Here is a 23,434-nt window from a genome sequence, read left to right on the forward strand (position 1 = left end):
ACATCCACATACAAATAAACATATATGCTCAATCGTACCACAAGGACATGTGCTCAGCGATGTTCACGGCAGCTTTGTTTGTCATAGCCAGAACCTGGAATCAACCTAAATGCCCCTCGACCAAAGAATGGATAAGGAAAATGTGGTACATTTACACAATGGAGTACTACACAGCAGAAAAACATAATGACATCTTGACATTTGCAGGCAAATGGACAGATCTAGAAAACATCATATTGAGCGGGGTAACCCAGACCCAGAAAGACAATTATCACATGGACTCACTCATAAGTGGCTTTTATATAAACATAAAGCAAAGAAAAAAAAGCTGACAATTCACAATTCCAGAGAACCTAGACAACAATGACAACCCTAAAATAGACATGCATGGATCTAATCTACATGGGAAGTAGAAAAAGACAAGATCTCCTAAGTAAATCGGGAGCATGGGGACCATGGGAGAGTACTGAAGGGGAGGGGAGAGGAAGAGAGAGGAGCAGAGAAAAATATATAGCTCAATAAAATCAATTTTAAAATGTAAAATAAATAAAGGTGCACACCAGTAAATAAATAAATATGTAAAAATTAATGATACATACATATTCCTGGAGAGCAAAAAACTCTCATGCAAGAAATATTCCAATTTAGGGAATATTTCACTTGTGGAATGCTGACCAGCCTACATCAAATCAGCCAAATTTGCATGATGTTACTAAAACGCACAGAAAAGTGAGGTTTCTCATGGATCTCTCTAAAAGACTGCTCTAAGAAGCATTCTACAAGGGAAGGAAGGAGTGAGAAGGAGGAAGAGGACGATGTATGAAGGTATCACAAATGAAACCCATTACTTTGTATGCTGACCTAAATTTCAATAAAATAAAGAAACTAATAAAAATTTTAACTATATTATAGAGCCAGGCACAGTGACAAACGCCTATAAGGCCAGCTTTCAGGAGGCACGGACAGGACAACTGCTAAGAGTTTGGGAACAGTCTTGATTAGAGAGAAATTGTGACTTGAGAATATAGGAGAAATTTCAGTTCAGTCGTATGGGTGGACTAAACAAATTATTTCAACAGGGTCCCTCGTTTCTGCTTTGTATCAATGTGTCACCCAATGAAGACCCATCCAACACTCCTCCTTCCGGAAGGAAAAGAACAGAACAAACAAAATCAGCCCCGTTCTCAACAAAGGCACTGGATCCTGAATGGGCTCCAAACCTCTGCTTACCAGCGTACTCAAATCACCAACTTAATATTATTCCCAAATGAAACCTATAAAAATGTTTCCTGGCTAACAGTCTCAACGTGGCAATGTCTATTGGCATATAGCTTCTAATAAATAATGAACTAATTGGTCTTTACCTCAAATATGCCCTCACGTGTTTGCTCTCAGGATTTTGGTATGTAAAGCTACAACTGCTTTAGGGCTGACATTTTCTGTCTCGTAGTTCGATGTACCAGTGACACCTAGTGGCCAATATCAGAAGCACATGCAAAGCTCATGAGCACATGGCAACTAATTTTCCCACAACCAGCACCTTCCAAGTACTATAAAGAATATTATTTCATGATTCTATTAAAATAGATATTTGTAAACACATTAAGAAACCTTAGGAGCCATTTAAACAGAGAGAAAAAGGTACAGAAAAAAAATCCAGAGTTTTCCAAAGGTATTTTGGGGATTTTTGGTTTTTGTGTGGCTCTGGACATTGAGACCAGGGTAGGTCACGGGAGTACAAAGCCAGGGTCCCCTGACACTTGAGCAGTTTTTGTTTTCAGACAGGACTTGGTAAAATTACCCGGGCTGGTCCTGATCTGCCAGAGCATCTGTGATAACAGACAGACCAGCAAGCTCAGGGGATTTTATTTTTTGTTTTTTTGTTTTTGTTTTTGTTTGTTTGTGTTGAGACAGGCTCTTCTTACCAACTACTGGACGCTGATCTCAAACTCAGCAATCCTCTGCCAAGTTACCCAAATGTTGGATTAAAGGGTATACACCACAACCAACCCTACTTGTTGTGTCTTAAGACATTGGGAGTGGGAAAAAAAACCCTGGACCCCCCCCCAGTCCCAGATTCCTGGGCTGGTGGGATCACAGGAATAAACTCTCACACCCACTTTATGTGAGCAAACTTTTAAAGAACCCCTCATAACCATGTTAAAATACGCCATACAGAATTTTCCCTCAATTTTTTACATATAAATGTGAATGGACTAAATTTTATTTCCTCAAAAATGAATGCCACTCCCGGGGCTAGAGAGCTGGACCTGTGGACAGGAGCGCTCGCTCTGCAAGCGCGAGAACCTGAGCTCCAATCCCCAGCAGTCACATAAAAAGGAAGGCATTCTGCGTGTGACTGCAGAGCAGGCAGGTACAGGGGGATCTGAGTGCTCACTGGCCAGCCTACCCCAAAAAGGCAGCTTCAGTTCGTGAGATGTCCTGGTAGACACCCAAAGTCCTGCTCTGGCCTCTGAATGCAGACACGGGCATGAGTACCTGCACACTCACACATACAGACACACATTCACATACACTCACACACACACACACACACACACGTACAAACAACACACATGCACAGACACACACACACGTACAAACGACACACATGCACACACGCACTCACACACACGTACAAACAACACACATGCACACACGCACTCACACACGTACAAACACACATGCACACACGCACTCACACACACACACGTACAAACAACACACATGCGCACACACACAAATTTATTAATAATATAATCATCCTCATCTTCATTATGCCATCTCCTATTACACAGCACCAACCCTAGCCAAGACGCTGGGGATAACTGACTTCTCTTCTAAATCTCTTGTCACTCAGGTTTTTCACGATCCTCTGACAACAAAACTCCCGTCTAATGCTGGGACAATGAAGACTACTGACAGGCTAAGAATGCGTTGGGGTGTGGGGGCGTGTTCAGTTTGTTCTGGTTTGTTGAGACACAGTGTCATCTGTAACCTACACTGGCCATGAACTTGCAGCAATCCTCCTTCCTCAGCCTCCTAAATGTGGGGATTATATGCCTGAGACATAAAACTCGGCTCTTATAATAATTTGATTTTTTCCTTACTTTTCATCCTTGACGCTACAAGATCAGACTCTATTAACAGCAAGGTCTTAGTTACTTTTCTATTGCTATGGCAATAGGAAAATCATGGCAACACACCATGACCAGGACAACTTAGAAAGCTTAATTCAGGGCTTCTAGTTCAAATGCTGAGATCTTGACAACCATGGCAGGGAGCAGGCCGGCAGGCAGTCATGATGCTACACATGCAGGATGCATATGCAGGCAGTAGCTGAGAACTTACATGTGATCCATACGCACAAGGCAAAGAGAACTAACTGGGAATGATGTGGGCTTCTGAACCTCAAAGTCTACCCTCAGCGACACACATCCTCCAAAAGGCCCACACCTCTAATCCTTCCCAAACAGCTCCACCAACTAGGGACCAAGTATTTAAATATGAGCATATGGAGACCATTCTCTATCTATCCACCACAACAGCCATGAGAATCTGTTCCTAAGAATGAAGTCCATACTACCAACATTCACATTTCCACCCTCAAAATTCACTATCCTACTCCCATACCCACAATTACCTTTTAACTGCAAATATGTTTCAATAATCATAAGGGATCTTTGTGTTATACAAAATAAGACAGTGTCTAGGAATGTGCTCAGTATTCTAGGATATGGAAGGCATCCACCAGGTTAGCAGAATACTGGCCTGGCATGCACAAAACGCTGACTCTGTATAGTAGTACAGGCCTACAATCTCAACAGGAGAGGCAGAAGTCCAGGGTAATTGGCAGAAACAAAAGCAGCCTGAGCTACATGAGGTCCTGTATAAAACAGTTCCCAATAAGAAAAGAAAATCAGGGCTGGAGAGATGGCTCAGAGGTTAAGAGCACTGGCTGCTCTTCCAGAGGTCCTGAGTTCAATTCCCAGCAACCACATGGTGGCTCACAAGCATCTATGATGAGAGCTGGTGTCCTCTTTTGCCATGTAGGTATACATGCCAGAAGAACATTGTATGCATAATAAATAAATAATCAAATAAATGTATCTTTTAAAAAAGAAAAAGAAGATCTTAAAAGGATCAAGTACGCAAACAGTAACAATAAATATCATTGTAAACATTACAAAATGCCTAAGCACGTTTACTGTCCTAAATATCCCCCATCCAACTGGAAAACTCTTTACAATGCTTTTTTCACACATTTAATGATAGCACAAATATGTGAATGCTTTCTCTTCTATCTCACAAAGAAACATCTATAAACCAAACATAACTAGATGCTGTACAGTGACAAATAGACATAGGCTCGCAAGTAGTACAAGGACTGTAGTCTGCATTTAACTTTGTTGTGAGTAAGGACCGTGGTCCACGCATTTAAAGCAAACCATTATCCTGCCACTGAAATCTGCTCTGCACACAGCTTTCACTTCTAGAATTATCATTGTCTATCTCTGTTCAAAGTCCTGCAATATCCTCTGAGACTCAGTGTAGGTGGACACCTCTGAGCATGTAACTCAGTGGTAGAAAAAAAACATATTTCTTTTTTGTTTTTCAAACTTTGTTTTTAAACAGGAATCCTCTGGTAGCCCTGGCTGTCCTCACACTCGCTCTGCAGACCAGGTAGGTTGGCCTCAAACTTAACTCAGAGATCCACCTGTCTCTGCCTCCAGAATGCTGGGATTAAAGGCGTGCACCACAACCTGCCAGGTGAAAAACACATTTCTTGATAGGGAAAACTTTTGCACAGAACATTACTAAAAGACATATAAGGAAAAACAAACAAAACAAGTGCTCAATATTTTAAGTCATCAGGGAAACACTAAAGCTAATTAAATTCTCAAGTTATCATCCACCCGAATACGAAAATTTTGAAGATGGATGACATAAAATATTGACAGGGATGCAGAACAATTCATACAAGGTTACAAGCAATATAAAATGGTAGTCACCTTACAAGTTTGTTACACAGACCACGTTCCAAGTGAATGAATCAGCAAACCCACACACAGGTAGCTATCTAAGAGAGGTGGATGCATAGGTTTACAAAAAGATTTAGAGCCGGGCGGAGGTGGCACACACCTATAATCCCAGCACAGGCAGATCTCTGTGAGTTCGAGGCCAGCCTGGTCTACAAAAGCTAGTTCCAGGCCAGGCTTCAAAGCTACAGAGAAACCCTGTCTTCGAAAAACAAAACAAAACAAAACAAAAAAAGATTTAGGCAAGAATCTTCACATATTCATAACAACCAGAAGTTAACAACCAGAAGTTGACACCCAGTAGGGAGGGAGCTGGGAGTTCTGCTCAGTGGGGAACACCTGCTTGATATGCATGCGGTTCTAGGTTCAAGCCCCAACACCTAGTTTATTTTCTTTTTAGTAAGCGAGCGAGAAACTTTGATGGAATTAAAAGAAATGGACAACATGACTGTTTCTCAGAAACACTGTAGGAAGCAAATACCGCACAGGAGGTAACTAACTCATCAGGGCACAGGAAACTACAGCAGGCAGACTTAAGCTACCGCGGGTGCCATGAGGGCACTACTGCACGGCAGACAGAATGGGGCCAAAGCCTGAGTTATTTTGGGACGGGGAATTCCGTGAATAATGTCATATGTCAGGTGAAGCCAGAAGCCGGATTCTGAACCCCAGGAACTGGAGTTATAAGCAGTTGTGAAAATATGTGGGTGCTGAGGACCAAACCACGGTCCTTCAAGAATAGTGAGCACTTTTCCAAAGAACCAATCTCTGGAGCCCTAGCATAATAAACTTTTAATTGCCCAATCTAGGTGTACATGTTTTCTCTATAAAAACATTTCAACTTTGCTCTATATGCAATTTTTTAGAAGTCCTTGTGATGGCACCAAAGCTTGAACCCACTAGAACCATGCGAGTGCAACACACTCTCCCTTCTGAGACAGGACGTTGCCATCAACAGTACAGGCTAGCCTGGAGCTCACCAACCTGCCTGTCTCTGGAGTGGTGGGATCCAAAGTGTGCGCTACCACTCCCTGCTCACAGCCTCCTCTCAGCCTTCATGTTGCCACAAAACTTCAGCTAAGACCCCACCCCTCACTGCTCCTCATGATCTGAAGCATATTCCCAACCATGTTTGCACTGCCCTTGAATGCACATCCTTCAATACCTACCTGTCTGACTGTCCTACACGTCTGCTTGTATGAGTCTCTGAGAGCCTGCCAGACAGCACCTATAACACCCCACCCACCATCACACTACCCACCATCTAGGCAAGATCGCTCTGTGTAGACCAGGCTGGCCTGGAACACAGCAATCTGCCTGCCCTCTGTCTCCCAAGTAGGCATGCGCCACCAACCGCCCGGCCACTGATCACCATCTAACACAGAACACACATTCACTAACCCCATTCCCCATCTTCCAATTACCAAGAATAGAAATTCCAAAGTCAGAATGGTTTTGTTTTGCTCCAACTTGTTTTCCCAGAACTTTCAAGGCAGTCTGGGGTGTAATGGACAATCAATAAATCATTGCTAAGTGACTGATTAATGAATGAGCAGGGAAATATAAATGGCACAGCTTTACAAGAATGCAATTTGGTAGAACTAACAAGGGCCTTACTTGTATTGATCTCCCAAAATTACATAACCATAGAGATATTTATCTCAATATTCCTGAAATTAAAACAACAAAATTAGAAATCTAAACGCTTGTTTAATTATAAAGAAAAGACTTTCTGGAGGCTGGCCTCAGACTTGCCAAGTACCTGAGGATGACCTTGAACTCCTGTTTCCCCCTGCCTCCTTCTGAGCATTGGGATCACAGGCACGCCCCATCAAGCCTGGATTTTGGGACATGTGGTTTCTTACATGAGCTGACGCACAGAACTCAAAAAATCACTAAGGATGACTTGAAAGTCCTGAAACAGACTCTACCTCCCAAGCACAAGATTGCAAGGCAGGAGTCACCTGATCCCGTTTATCATTTGATCTCAATTGACTCTAAGTTTGGGGAGGGAGGTTATGCAAGTGCTATACAATGGATCTGAGCCCTCGGTTTTTATGTAACATTTAGTTTAGATACAGGGCCTCTTTCTGTTGCCCAACCGAACCATCATAACCCAGCTTACCCAACAAAATCCTGTTCCTGAATGCATGCCACTTCCTGCTCATATCTCCTGCTTTTCTTTGATTCACACTCTACACGTTGATTTGTGTTTACTGAAGGCTCTCTCCCACTACCTCTACAACCACTCGGACCGTAGCTATTCTGCCTGGTGCTGTGTATCCCAAACATGCACTCCATAAGTTAAACCATTTGAACCCTCATAGCTCACAGCACTAATTCAATCAATGTCTAAGACTAGGAGAAAAATATCAAAAAAGCAGATATGGAGCAAGGAATAGTGACATATCATGGAAGCAGGAGTATTGCCATAGTTCTAGGCCAGCCCGGGCTAAATAGTAAGACTCGGTCTCAAAACCAAGGCAGGGAGGAGACAAAAAGGGAGGACACATACACCAACATCATAAACACAACAAACAAATGTTCTTTCTTCTGTGCTTCTTTTGTTTTCAAACAAAGGCTCAGATAGTACTCAAACTAGCAACGTAGCCAAGGTTGGTCTTGAACTCCTTCCTGAGGCCTGCCTCTACCTCCCAAGTGCTAGATTACAAGTGGGAGCCAACATACCAAGTCATTTCTTTGTATAACACAGCAGACACGCTGACTGGAGAGACATACAAAATGGCAGAAACAGATGGTTGGTGGCATGGAAAAGCAAAGGCAAGTGGGAGTCCAGGCCAGCCAGAGTTAAATGGTAAGACTGTGATCCACAAAACTCGCAAAAATGACGGAAACCAGCCACAGAGACAAAACTGCTTAGTTCTGCCATGGTGTGATTCTCACTAGCTAGACCCTAGACATCCCCTCACCAGCACAGTTTAGGGGGCTAGGGAGATGCTGCTCTCTGAGGACTTACTTCCCAGCACCAACACAACAGCGCACAGCCATCTTTAACTCCAGCTCCGCCGGTACCAAGCCTATGTGTAGTGCACAGTCATACATGCAGACAAAACCCCTCTACACATAAAATTCACTTTAAAACTGAAGTTTAACCTGGTTTACCTGGTTTTCGGTGGGGGTCAGGGGTTAACTCTGGCCCCGTGCTTGCTATGTAGGTACGCTACCACCATGCAATCCTCAGGCCTATTTATACTCTTATTCGGAGACTCACATTTGGGATAGTAACATAAACTCAACACATGGAAGCCAGGCGTGGTGGCCCAAGCCTTTAATTCTGGCACATGGGAGGCAGAGGCAGGTGGTTCTCTGTGAGTTTGAAACCAGTCTGCTCTACAAAGCAAGTTCCAGAACAACACAGAAAAACCCTGTTTCAATAAATAAATAAATAAATAATAAATAAATAAATAAATAAATAAATAAATAAATAAATAAATAAATAAATGGTAAGAAGCATGAGCAGTGCAGTGCCCCACTGTCTGGATATGGACTGAAAAGCACTGTGCCCTGTTATCAGCTAAGATTTGTGAAAGTCAGTTTCTGGAGCAGCATATTCCCCCTGTCTACGCTAGGACTGCTGAACAAATGCCTTCTGGGTACATGCTGAGATAGTATAGTAACCAATGAGACTGTGTGCAAGTCCACCCCAGCCTTTCACAAGGGGAAATAGCTCAGCAGGAGCGTGTCGGCCGCAGAGACAAGGCCCTCATCAATCTCCAGACTGTCAAAAAAAAAAGTTCACAAATGAAAATAAGTACTAGGGCCCAGTGATGGTGGTGCACGCCTTTAATCCCAGCTATCGGAAGGCAGAGGCAGGCCAATCTCTATGAGCTCAAGGCTAGCCTGGTCTATGAGAGCTAGTTCCAGGATAAGCTCCAAAGCTACGGAGAAACCCTGTCTTGGGGCAAAAGAAAGAAGGAAGGAAGGAAGGAAGGAAGGAAGGAAGGAAGGAAGGAAGGAGCGAGCTAGCAAAGAGAGAAAGAAAAAAGGAAGGAAACAAAGAAAGAAACAAAGAAAGAAAAGGAAAAAAGAAAATAAGAACTAAATTCTTGTCATGGTCGTTTGCTGCCGTCCTTCTTGGGAAGCACAGCTGTTGGACTGGGCTGTGGATCTGCCATCAGGACAAGCTAGATCGACAAAGCAGTTCACACTCACAGCGGAGCAGCCTTCTCACCTAAATGAGTATAACTGTGACCTCACAGAAAGTGCTACCTAGGATAACATTCTAGGACCCCAACAATTCCAAAAGTAGACCAAAGAACACAGTGAGTTTGTTCCTCCCTCTGCCTACAGGGACCGAGCTCACCAGCATGCAACTCGTCATGAGCCAGTCCAGCAAGAGATGAATACCCCAGCCTGCCCAAATACAGCTGGAGAGAAAGGAGGATTAGATACTTTTAAGAAATTCCAAGAAGATACAAGCTACCTTTGAAACTATTCAAAGTAATACCTCTAATTATAACCAAAACAAGTGGGCAGTCAGAGCCACCTGAGTCTCATCAAAAGAATGTGCTCCATCCAGCCAACGCCCCTAAGCCTTCCAACCATCTCGGGAAAGCCACCCCTTACTACCTGCCTGAAAACAAACAGCATGTGCAGCAGAATGTATTATTGGTACATTAGTACATTAGTTTAGAAAATATTACAGAGCCCTATTAGTATAGCAAAGTTACACTAATGAAACCACTCCCTCAGGTCAACCTGTGTGCTTCCTCTTGACAGGTTACAAGTCAGCAGCCTTGAAAACAACACCCAACCCACGTGACTAAGGCTCGGGGATTTATTCTCATTACCTAGGGGGTGGGGTGAGTGAAAGAAAGCTACTTGTTCCTGGCAGCCAGCAGCGTTCTCCAACCGCAAAATAAAGCTTCAACCCTACACGTGTGCTATGACAGTCACAGGACCAAAACAGCACCACAGTACATAAACAATTTGTGAAAAAAAAAAACTGTGAAACTTTAATTACATTTCTTGATTTATTTGTTGGGCATGTGTGTGGAGATCAAAGGCCAACTTGTGGGAGTTGGTTCTCGCCTTCCACCATGAACTCAGGTTGGCAGGCTTGGCAGCAAGCGCTTTGACCTGATGAGCCATCTTGCTGGCCCATAAACAAATTTTTCAAGTCAAAATGTTAAAGTAATACAAGTGTAAAGCTTTCGTTATGTCATTTAGGCCAAATTCCATTCTGTAGAGGAGTGGTTCTCAACCTTCCCAATGCTGCAATCCTCTGATACCATTCCTCACACCATGGTAACACCGCAACCATAAAATTATCTTTCTTGCTACCTCATAACTAATTTTGCGACTTTCATGAATATTACTGTAAATATATGATATCCAGCCGTCTGCTATGCAATCCCCCAAAGGCTCATAACCCACAGTTGAGAATCACACTCTACAACATCACAGCTTCCATTAAATCTGAAGTAAGATACTGCTAACAAATGCTTTCATGAAAAATCATGTTACCCAAGGGAACAATAACAAAAATAAAATTAAAATGCCTGGCTCTCTAGTCCCAGAACTCTTCCAAACTCCTTGTGTAGGTGACACAAAGCCACTTGGAGGCTGAGGATCGAGTCTTCCTTTGTAGTACCGAGCTACTTCCCATCCCCACCGACACCACAGAGGCAACCATCACTACCCATAAGATCTCCATACATACGAAAGGGGCTAGAGGGCTGGGAACGTAGAGCTCAGAGGTAGCGTTGTTGCCTACCACACATCTAGATACAACCCTCAGCATCACCTAACAACAGGAAAAAGATACACAGACACACACAGACACACAGACACACACACACACACACACACACACACACACACACACGCACGCACGCACGCACACACAGATATATTCATTACTGACGGGGCTGGAGATGTGGCTTGGAGGTTAACAGCACTTGCTACTTGCTCCTCTGCTAAGAACTGAGTTTGAGTACCAGCACCCACCTGGGCAGTTCACAGCCCTGTAACTCCAGCTGCAGTGGATCCAAAAGCCTCTTCTGGCCTCCTAAAACACCCATCCACACAAGGCAGACACCCACACACATAAGTAAAAAACAAAAACAAAAATCTAAAACTATAAATGCACTCAGCATCTTTTTTTTTTTCTTTTTCTTTTTTCTTTTGAGACGGGGTTTCTTGTAGCTTTGGAGCCTGTCCTGGAACGAGCTCGTGTAGACCAGGCTGGCCTCGAACTCACAGAGATCTGCCTGCCTCTGCCTCCTGGGTGCTGGGATTAAAGGCGTGCGCCACCACCTCCCGGCCTGTACTCAGCATCCTTGAGTGTTCAACTCTACTATAAGGAATTTACCCCACCAAAGCAAGTCAGTGTGTCCCATATCTATGATCAGAGCACTCAGGCAGATGAACAGGATTGCAGGGAGTTCAAAGCCAACCTAAAGTATACAGTAAAATCCTATTTCAAAGATGGGAGGGAGTGTCTCTACACAAATACTCAGGCATACAATACACCTTTGGAGGCAGGTTCAGTGGCCCACATTTGTGATCCCAGAACTTGAAACAAGGACAAAAGGACTACCCACAAACCTGAGGCCAGGTAAGCCCCAAAGAGACTGCCAAGACTGCCACAGATGGCAAAGCTGTCTCAAAATGCCAAAGCCACATATATACATACATACCTATATACATACATACATATGTATACCTATGTTCAAGTTCATTACATCATTATACTGTTTTTGAAATAGCATCTCATTAGGTTGCCTAGACAGGCCATGAACTTGCCATCCTCCTGCCTCAGCCTGGGTAAGTGACTGGATTACAACCCTGTAACATGTGACCCAGTAATGTAATGTAAACAATGTAATGACAAAATTATGGACATTTAAAGTATTTGTATTAGGGAACAGTAGTCATTTTAAAATCAGAATAGATGAGGTAGCTATTCAAGTCCATAAAAGACCCCCTGAGCAGTGCCATTACAAAAGAAACAACGGGAAAAAAATGACATCTTGAAATTTGCAGGCAAATGGATAGATCTAGAAAACATCATATTGAGTGAGGTAACCCAGATCGAAAAAGACAAATATCGTATGTACTCACTCATAAGTGGCTTTTAGACATAAAGCAAAGTAAAACCAGCCTACAAATGACAATCCCAGAGAACATAGACAACAAAGAGGACCCTAAAAGAGACTAATCTACATGGGAAGTAGAAAAAGACAAGATCCCCTGAGTAAATTGGGAGCCTGGGGATCATAGGGGAGGGTAGAAAAGGAGCAGGGAGGAAGGGAGGGGAGTAGAGGAAAATATATAGCTCAATAAAAACAATTTTTTAAAAAGGTGATTTATTGAACAGCCAATTAAAAGCATATGGTAAGAAATTTAATCAGCAGAAAATTATGTGTGTATATATTACATATGTAAGAAATATGTATGCAAATGTATGTATCTGAATTATATGTATATTTCTCCTATAAATAAAGAGCAAACTTCATAGCAACAAATATAGCTCCAAGAATAACTCACAAAATAAATGAAAGTGGTTTGTTTTGTTTGTTTGTTTGTTTTTGTTTTTCTAGACAGAATTTCCTTGTTTTAGCCCTGGCTGTCCTAGAAATCATTCTCTAGACCAGGCTGGCCTCAATCTCACAAAAATGCCTCCAGAGGATTGGGATTAAAGGCATGTGCCACCACCACCTGGCTTGACTTAATATTTTAATGACTTTTATTTTACATGTATTAATGATTATTTTTATGCATGCATGCCTGTGTACCACATACATGCCTGGTGCTCTCAGAGTTCCAGACAGTTGTGAGCTCCATGTGGGTGCTGGGGATTGAATCCAGGAGCTCTGGAAGAGCAGTCGGTTCTCTTAACCACTGAGCCATTTCTCTAGACCCTAAAAGTTTTATATTAATTCAGCTGGTACAAAATTCAAAGAAGGATACTAAGGGTAAAAACTGTCTTCTAGTTCTCTTATCTTCAGGAAATCAGATTTCTACTTTCTGATGTATTTTTATACATTTTTTAATTTTTTTTTTTGAGACAGTGTCTTTCTATGCAGCCACTGCTGGCCTTATCCTGGAGATTCTCCTGCCTTTATCTGTGATTAAAGGCACAGACCACTATGTTAGGCTCTTTGTTAAATTGTATTTACTATTTTTATTTGTGTATGTATGTAGGCAAGACTACACGTGTGCTAGCCTGTGCATGTGACATGGAGTAACTGTCAGAAGGGGACAATTTGCAGGAGTTAGTTCTCAGCTGCTACTGGGACATGGGTGGGGTGGGAGCTCTGAACTCTAAGCCTCTCAAGTTGTAAGGCTTTGCAATAAACAGCTTTACCTACTGAGCCAATTTTTTGGTTCATGTCAATGTTTTAACACACAAAACAACTGATATATTATGCTATAGAATAATCCTTCTGTACACTGTAAATTACACTGACTGGTTTAATAAAGAAGTTGACTGGCCAAGAGCTGGACAGGATAAGGTTAGGTAGGGAAGCCAAACTAAGGACACTGGGAAGAAGGGAAGAGTCTGAGGAGTCTCGAGAGACACAGGGGGAAGCAAGATGAAAGAAGATACAGCCACATAGCAGAAGGCAGATAAGAAGTACAGGTTAATTTAAAATTTAAGAGTGAACTAGTAACAAGCCTGAGCTATCGGCTGAGCACTTATAACTAATGGTCTCCGTGTCGGTTGCTTAGGAACTGGCAGGCAGGAAAGAAAAGTCCACCTACAATATTGTTAACGTTTTCTAATTACAAATCTCTTCCCCAAGTCTCAGCTTATTCTTCTGTAAATTAGAAAACACAGAAACATCCCCCCCAATTTAATAGTATTACCCTAAATAAAACTGACACCTTGCATAAACCATGAGTCCCACAACTGCTCAACTCACTCATCCTTTAGTGGACCTGCTTGCTACTAGCCTCTCATTCATTCCCACTGGCTCTCCACAAGGCCTTAGTAATGTATAAACACATCTGCAGATCTTATGCTGAGCAGCAAGGAAGGCCTTGTGCATACTCACAGGGATGCCCCAGACTTGCATGCCGTCACTGTAGCCGATCATAACCAGCAGAGGGGGCTCATTTCCAGTGCTATGCAGTTCATGAAATTCTAAATTCCGTGATGTATCTGTATTAGGATTAACAAAGAAGCAAATAAAAAGACAGCATGAGCCAAGAAAACTACTCATTTACCCCATCAATGCAAAGATTCAGTTACAACAATAAAAGCAGGGATCCGGAAGGACGGCTAAGTAATTAGGAGCACTTGCTGCTCTTCCAGAGTTCGGAAGAGCACCCACATCAGGTGGCTGACAACCATCTGTAACTCCACCTCCAGAGCGCTCAAGGCCTCTGAAATGAGGGCATTTGCACATGCCCATACACAGGCATATACACATAATCAATAAAAACAAATCTTTCTTAATTAAAAAAAAAAAAAAGCTCGGAGGCCAACATAGTATCTCTGGCCAGTAACCCCAGCAGGTAGGAGGCTAAAGCAAGAAGATCACCAAAGCCAACCTGGCCTACACAGTAACTTCTAAGCCAACCTAGCTACACAGTGACACCTTATCTCAAAGGGAAAAAAAGGTTTGTTTTTTTCTTTGTTATACTGGTGATTGAACCCTCACACATGCTAGGCAAGTGTGTTAATGCTGAGCTATGTCCCCAGCCTGCTTTTCCTTTGTGGGCGTGAGAAAGGCAAGGGCTAAATTGCCCAGGCTAGCTTTGGGGATGGGCATAGATTCATAGTAACCTTTGTAAACAGCCCAAAGATGAAAACAATACAAATGTTCACCAATTGGACGATAGCCTTATTATCGTACAAAGAGGATGGAGTATCATCAGCATGGAAGAAGAATGGATTACTACAGACTGCAGCATACGGGGGCTCTCACATTATAAAATGCTGTATGTGGGGATACGAGGTGGGGTAGTTAAGTGACAGACTGGGCCTCACCAGCCTTAGATGTGGGGGTTCAATCCCCAGGACCAGGAAAAAGTCCTTGTGCACTGTCGTTGGGAACCTGGAATAGTGCAAGCACTCTACATAGCAAAGACTTAGTTCCTCGGAAAACTAGACTGGGGTTACCATATGGGACCCAGCTATTTCCCTTCTGAGTATGGGCCAGAAAGAACAGAAGCAGAGTCTTGAGCCAGATAACGAATGGTGACAGCGATGGCTGTTCACAGAATTAAGAGCCGTATGAGACCTGGAGGGACAGACCTCTACTACCACCTACTCAGGAAGCTGAGGAAGGATGACTGTCACAAGATAAGCCAGCTTGGACTACAGTGTAAATTCGGAGCCAAAGAGCAATAGTAATAAAAAGTCCAGGACTAAGGATGTAGCTCAGTGGGCAAGAGGCCTAAGGATCAATCCATGGCGCCCCAGAAAGTTGCCATGGCAACAGAAGAATCAAAAGTTCAAGGTCATCTTCAACTACTATGATCTAATTTAAGGCTAGCACCGGCCACACCTGCCTCAAAAATAGGCAGCTTATCCAGTTGGAACACACATTTAATTCCAGTACTAGAGAGGCACAGTAGAGAGAAGCTCTGTGATTTACTCGCCAGCATGGTCTACAGACTGAGTTCCAGGCCATTCAGAAAGTCCAGTACTTGGGAAGTAGAGGTTGAGGTTCAGAAATTCAAAGCCACCCTGAACCATTGGAGAACCTGCCACTAAATAAAAAAATAAGTAAACAAACAAACTGACTGATAACAAATAAATAACTAACTGAAGAGAGCAGAGGGTATAGTTCAGTGGTGGTGCACCACACAGCATAAACACTGCTCTTGGTATAACGCCCACCGTTAAAGAAAATGGTATGACTCATGTCACTCAGGTGGCTGAGGAACTGGGAAGAGAATGGTTTATTTGAGGCCCAGAGTTCAACCTGCTTTAAAATAAAATAAACTAAACGGGTGGTGGCATACACATAGTGAGATACAAGTCAACCTTAGAAAGAAAAGAGAAAATGCTGACATGCCCCAACACAGATGAATCCTGAATATGAATCCATTTCTATAAGGTGTCTGTATCAGGCAGAGCCATGAAGAGAGTAAAGGGGCTGGAGCGGAGCGATGGCTCAGGGTTTAATAGTACTGACTACTCTTCCAGGGAAGGGTGATTTTATTCCCAGCATTCACTGGTGGCTGACAAGATCTGTCACTCTGCTCCCAGGGAATCGGACTCCCTCTTCTAGCTTCCAAGCTGCATAGACATACATGTAGGCAAAACACGGAGACACAAAAATAAATCATTTTTTTAGTAAGAAAAAGTTTGGTGGGGTAGTGCACACCTTTAATCCCAGAACTCAGGAGGTAGAGAAAAGAGAGGCTCTGAGTTCGAGACCAGCCTGGTCTACAGAGCGAGTTCCAAGACAGTCAGGACCACACAGAGAAATCCTGTCTCAAAAGAAAATAGGATAGATAGATGGTAGTTAGAAAGACTGGGGATGAAGACACGGAACAACTTTTAACGAATATAGTTTATTTTCCAATATGAAAATGCTATATAGAAGCCGGGCGGTGGTGGCGCACGCCTTTAATCCCAGCACTCGGGAGGCAGAGGCAGGCGGATCTCTGTGAGTTCGAGACCAACCTGGTCTACAGAGCTAGTTCCAGGACAGGCTCCAAAGCCACAGAGAAACCCTGTCTCGAAAAAAAAAAAAAAAAAAAAAAAAAAAAAAAAAAAAAAAAAAGAAAATGCTACATAGATCAATAATCAAAGATCATAATGGTTACACACTGTAGAGTGTTTAGTTTATGCACAGGTACCCCAGTCTCACCTCCAACTCAGGATCCTCCTGTCTCAGCCTCATAGGCACTGGGATTATCAGCATGCACTACCACTCCCAGCTAAAAATGAGTTTATTTTCAAAACTGCAAAGTTACTAGAAGCAAAATGGCCTGAGTGAACTTATAGCTCTTTTTCTAAAATCAGGTCACCTCCAAAAAAGCACTCAATACACATGTCCCAGAAGTTAGTCATACCGTTCAGATCTGCGTTCTCGAATCTGACCCAGACTATTTTCTCCTTTTCTTCTGTTAGGGGAGTCCCGCTGTACGCCTGCACAGCAAACAGAAGTGTTTTCATTAAGACACTGTAGGGTTCCAATACCACACAAGTTCAAAGCAATACAGGATTCTCACCATTCCACCCCCTCCAGCTTCTCCGTCCCTCACTGCAGCAAACAGTACATTCTGGAATGTCAATACTCCCAAAGAATGTTTGTCAGGGACTGATACTATCAGTCCAAGATGAGATTTTAATTCATCACAGAATTGCAGAAGCCTAAATACAGTGATCATAATAAACCCTCCGCAAACATCTTTATTCCTCAATAAAGATTACAGAATAACAAAATTCCACGGTTATCTGGCTTACAGACACAAAGCATCAGTTAATGCTTACAAGCCTGCAACAATCAGGAAGATACACATGCATGGCTAAAAACTGTTGGCAGGACCCATCAAAGCAGGTCATCTCTCCATGTAAAACACATCTTCATTTAAAATTTTTAGGAGGGCTGGAGACGAAGCTCAGTTGGTAGAGTGCTTGTCAAGCAAGCAGGAAGCCCTGGGCTTGATTCTCAGTGCTGCAGAAACCAAGACATTCGGGCTGCACAGAAACTCTGGCTCTCACACACAATTTGTAAGATCTTAAAAAGTGGTCCAAGTCACTAAATCCAAAGCTAAAAATGAGGCTGAGAAGGAAGATGGCTTGGGGCCAGGAATGCAATGCCAACCCAAGCAACTAGAAAATCAGTCTCCAATATTGGGGGTGGAGAATGGCTAGGTATGTGACATGGTAGAACACTTGCCAGAGAACAAGACCCTAGGTTCAATCCCCAGTACAAGAAAGAAAAGTTTTGTGTGCATGTATGTGTGTGTTCAGTGGAGGAAACATTTTTTTAATTGGTTTTTGTTTTTTAGGTTTTTTTTGCTTTTTTTTGAGACAGTCTCTCATTAACATGGAGCTCACCAATTAGGAAAGGCTGGGCCAGCAAACCCTTGGATCCTCAGGTCTCCACTTCCCCAGTGCGGGAATTATAAGCGCCTACCATCCATTATACCTGTCCATCATGGGTCTGGGGGTCAAACCCAGGTTCTCACGCTTGCATGAGAAGCACTTTACCAAATGTGCCATTTCACCAGGACTTGGTTTTTAATTTTAAGTTACTGTATATTACCTTATACACCCCTAACTTCAAATGGTGAGTTTAATTAGGTTTGGCAGCAAGAGCTCCCTATATAGCCCAGGCTGGTTCAAACTTCAGACCCTCCTGCCTCAGTTTACCAATAATGGGATTCTGGCACAAGCTACCCAGCTGCAGTTGTCCACTTAACACACCAGGGAAGGGGGAATTTCAATTGAGCAAGTGCCCCATTAGACTGCCCTGGGAGCATGTCTGTGAAGCATTTTCTTGATTGCTAATTGACGTAAGAGGGTACGGCCTACTGTGAGCAGGTGGCCCTGCACTATATAAGAAAGGTAGCTGAATGTAGGCCTGGAAACAACCCAATAAGCAGCCTTCCTCCACGGCTCCTGCTTCCGTTTCTGCCTCCAGTCTCCTGCCCTGGCTTCCCTCAGTGAAAGACTCCAACCAGTAAGTCAAAGAAACCCTTCCCTCCACAAGATGCTTTTTTTCTTTTTCTTTTTCTTTTTTAATTTTTTGAGAATTTTTTTAATTTTTTGAGAAAATATTTCCCTGGCTGTCCTGGCACTCACTCTGTAGACCAGGCTGGCCTCGAACTCACAGAGATCGCCCTGCCTCTGCCTCCTAAGTGCCGGGATCAAAGACATGCGCCACCAAAGCCCAGCTCCCAAGTTGCTTTTGGTCAGGGTTGTTCCAGAGCTAAAGAAAACAAACTATGACACCAGTTTTCACCTAAAGGGAGGGGTCTGGCTCAGAGAATGAGCACTGTGTGCAAGGCCCAGTTTAACCCTTAGTGCCAAAACATTAAAACAACCTAGAGCTAAGGTGTAGTGCATCATGTCTGTAATTCAAGAACTCCAGAGGCAAAGAAAGGAGAATCGAGAGTTCAGAACCACTCTAGGACACAGGGAGAGCTGGGCCTGGTGGTGCAGGCCTGTAAACTCAGCTCTTACAAGGCTGAGGCAAACAGATCCCAAGTTTAAGGCCTCCCTGGGCTAAAGAGTGAATTCACTTTCAACATGGACAACTATCTCCAAAAAAAGTAAAAAAGAGGGTCAGGGACATGGGTCAGCAGATAAATGAACCTACCGCAAAAGCTTGACAGCCTAAATTTAATGCCAAGAACCCATGTACAACCATTGTTAACCTTTGTTAACTCCCTGACATTTTCCTGGCTACAATTTTTACACTAAGAATCTGAACATTTTTATACACACAGCAATAATGTTAGCGCTTCTCTGCACTACATTTAAAATAAGTTTTCCTAACTGAAATTAGCAGATCAAAGGGCACAGCTGCGGGTTCCTAGTGAGCAGTGGTATCAGCCCAACACAACTCTGAGCTGCTATCTAGAGCATATCTCCCTCTATACAGGACCATTTATCTGCAGAGCACAGAAAACTTTCTAGACTCTATGAATTTGATTCCCAGAATAGGAGAGAAATATAAAACATACAACTTTCAGGGCTGGAGAGATGGCTCAGTAGTGGTTAAGGTCCTGGCTGCTCTATCAGAGAAGCAGAGTTCAATAACCAGCACCCACATAATGGCTCACAAAGACAACTCCAATCCCAGGAAATCCCTCTGAGGACCTGGTACACATAATGAAAAACTCATAGACTTAAAATAAATAATTTTTTTCAAAACAGACAAAGTCTCTCTACTTAGTCCTGGCTGTCCTGAAACTCACTATTATGTAGTTCAAGACAGTCTCGAATTTAAAAGAGATCCTCCTTCCTCTACCACTCAAGTGGTGTAATAAAGGCATTTGCCACCACACTTGGCTAAAATAAATGATTTTTAATGCCACTTTCATATTGCTGACTACAGCACTACTACAGATGAAAGGAGAGGCAGAAGGGATGGAGGACTGACCTATGCATCAGGCAAACAGTAAAGAAAATGGTTTGGTTTGGTTTGGTTTTGCGAGACAGTTTCTCAGTGTAACAGTCCTGGTTGTCCTGGAACTCGCTTTGTAGACCAAGCTAGCCTCAAACTCACAGAGATCTGCCTGCCTCTGCCTCCCAGGTGCTGGGATTAAAGGCATGCTCCACCAGCGCCCGATGAAATGTCCTTTTTAATTACTTCTGGCACTGGAGACATGGTCTATCAGTTAAGAACACTTCCAGAGGACCCAAGTTTGGATCACAGCATCCACACAGGTCAGCTCACGATTTCCAGTAATGCCAAAACTAAGGGATCGTAAGGTCTCTGCAGGGACCTACATCACCCCACATACACACATAAACAAGTAACAAATCTTAAAAGATCAATCTCAGCTCATGTCTTTAATCCCAACATTCAGGAGGCAAAGACAGGTGAGTCTCTGTCAGTTTAAGGCCAACCTAGTTTACATAATGAGACCCTGTCTCAAAAAAAAAAAAAAAGTAAGCTTTACTCTTAAAAAAAGAAAAAGGAGCTGGGTAATGGCGGCACAGAACTGTGTGCACTCAGGAGACAGAGGCAGGTGGATCTCTGTGAGTTCAAGGTCAGCCTGGTCTACCGAGAGAGCTCCAGAACAGGTTCCACAGTTACAGAGAAACCCCGTCTTGAAACCCACCCACCCCTCCCCCCCAAAAAAGGAAAAGGAATTAAATATTCAAAGGACAGTAAGATAGTTCACCAGGATCCTTGGGACACAATGGTGGAAGAAAAGCACCTCCCAAAAGTTGCCCTCTGACCTCCCTGCATAGCCAAACATACACATGCAATGAATAAATGTAAAAACGTGATGTTCGGTGCTCAGATCCTGTAATCAAGCCTTTGGGAGTCTCACAGGGGGTGGAGGGATGCTAAAAGTCTGCAGCCATCCTGGAATACAAAGACTATGCCAGAAACTGAAAAGGGAGGGGGAAATGAAGCAGAAAGGGAGAGGGAGGAGAAAAGGAAAGAGCTGGAAGAGACAGGAGAGGGAAGAGAAACTATAATCGGCTCATGCCATTGTTGCAGCCACTTAAAAAGCCATAAGTCTGTCTCTGACTTTGGATCTTTAGTCTCCTGAGAAGCGACTTAATATTTGTTTTGTTTTATTTTATGCTCTATGTACATAGCTTCCTTTAAACCTTGACACAAAACCCACAGTGAGTACAATGAGCTGTCACAAATAAGGACACTGATGAGCAGGGTCGTGCAGGGGCTCGCCTCAGCTCATGACACGTCCAGCTGACGTGGAAAGCCAGATCTGCCATCGAGTTTGTTTGTTTATTTTTCTGGTTTTTCGAGGCAGGATTTCTCTGGTTTTCCTGGAACTCACTTTGTAGATCAGGCTGTCCTCGAACTCACAGAGCTCCTCCTGTCTCTTCCTACTAAGGGCTGGGACTAAAGGCATGTGCTACTATCACTGCTTCAGGACTGAACTCTTAAATCACTAAGACAATCTCTGCCTGATGCAACCTCACTATCCCTGTTTCCTAAGGCTGCATTACATTCTCTTTTATTCCTCAGTTCAAATGGCATCTGACTCATTAGATCTCTGTCTGTCTGCTCGCTGTTTCTCTCACAATGCAGTCCAGGCTAGTCTGGAACCCTCAGGCGTCAAGCCTCAGCCTCCCCAAGGACAAGACGAAAGGCAGGTGATGGATCACACCCAGCTCCAGTCTCAGGTAAACTGAGTCTCTTCCTTCTATGTCCCAATGGTACAGCAGGATACTTTATACTTTTACTATGATGTTTACATTTGGCCATGTATTTTTGCTGGGTTTTAATTATACGGAGACCTGTGTTGATGAATCAAGTTTTACTGAAGCAACAACGATGACCATTCCTTTATATAGAGAGAGTGCTGTGTGGCTGGAAAGAAAACCAGAGCTCTCTCTCCAGAAGTCTGCCAAGCTGCACAGCAGACCAGAGGCCTGAGGCACAGACTGAGAGTTCCTTCAGCTCAGCTCAGGGCCTGGCACATGCAGGGACCCCAGGTAAATGCTATTTATTCAAGTTTCAGCTTCAGCTTGGACAGAGAACAAACAACACAGGAATTTCTGGCTGGGTATTCTAACTCTTAGATCAATGCCTCCAAGTTTACTTCCATAGAACTTGTTCTGAACCATTTTCACAGCTGGTTTCGTGGGTCAAGACCTGTTATCCCCTCCCTGAAAAACATGTTCAGAAAAACTAAAATTTCTGGCATTTCCCCCTATTTTCAGTTTTAGTTCACTATTTTCCCTGTTCCTGTCTCGTTCCAACACCTCACATGAGAGAAGAGTCCTCAAAGTTTCTGACCACAGCCTTTCTCCTCCAGCCAAAATATATTAATAATAATAATAATAATAATAACAATAATCCTACCACATTGTTACACAGGGTCTCTAGCTACATAAGAGATGCCTATATAACATTTGATAAAGATGCCCCATGGAAGCAGCAAACAAAATATTAAAGTAGAATCTTTAAAAATCACTTTTCCGTGGAACTGCAGCTTCATGCCAAGGCTCGGGGCTTACAGGAAGAACAAGTTGGCTTTCAGGTGTCCATTGCTCCCTCAGCCTGGCCAATATAGATATCAAACCCTCCATTATCACCAGAGTCTTGTTGCCAGCCGCCCTGTTCCCTTCGTTTCAACTAGCAATGCTTCCAAAGTCTCTCCCTCCTCTCTGCACCCCTCACAGATCAGTTATTCAGTGTGCTACATGGCAACAGTGCTGATTTGTTGCTATTAATAATCTTTGCTTGTTTCAACCAATTGGACTATTAAGCAAATGCCTCAGGAAAGGGAAGCATTTTTCCTCATGTGCACAACAGACCCCAATGTTGGGGTCTGTTTTCATTCAAACTGACTAAATGTAATAAAGCAGTATCACCATTCCTTACTTGAATACATTTTGCTAAACACAACTAAAAATCTAGACCTTGACCTTTCTGGGATATGGTCATAAAACTGGCATATGGAGCCAAGAGCAGTCCTCTCCAAGCCGCTCAGGTGAAGGACCACAGCAGTCAGGGATGACTGACATCCACATGAGAAAATAGTAAGCCTGTCCTTCAGTGGGTCCACAGGGACAGCAGTGTCCCATCCGTGCCCCACAGCAAGCACCAGACACGGGTGCAGGACTCTAACATGACAGCCCCGCTGCAGACACGGGTGCAGGACTCTAACATGACAGCCCCGCTACAGACACGGGTGCAGGACTCTAACATGACAGCCCCGCTGCAGACACAGGTGCAGGACTCTAACATGACAGCCCTGCTGCAGACACGGGTGCAGGACTCTAACATGACAGCCCCGCTGCAGAC

General features: G+C 43.4%; 1 protein-coding gene across 7 annotated transcripts in view; it reads right to left on the bottom strand.

Moving 5' to 3' along the window:
- Positions 1-23,434, bottom strand: part of Bcas3 (BCAS3 microtubule associated cell migration factor) — a 485,118-nt gene that overhangs the window by 453,391 nt on the left and 8,293 nt on the right. For all 7 annotated transcript variants that reach the window (XM_042055034.1, XM_042055036.1, XM_042055035.1 and 4 more), the window contains exons 4-5: positions 17,040-17,115; positions 14,063-14,169 (exon numbers count right to left, since the gene is read on the bottom strand). In XM_042055034.1, coding sequence (XP_041910968.1) covers positions 14,063-14,169; positions 17,040-17,115 — 183 coding nt within the window. The remainder of the gene's footprint in view (positions 1-14,062; positions 14,170-17,039; positions 17,116-23,434) is intronic.

The sequence above is a fragment of the Arvicola amphibius genome, chromosome 4 (genome assembly GCF_903992535.2).
Source record: "Arvicola amphibius chromosome 4, mArvAmp1.2, whole genome shotgun sequence".
NCBI classification, from domain to species: Eukaryota; Metazoa; Chordata; class Mammalia; order Rodentia; family Cricetidae; genus Arvicola; species Arvicola amphibius.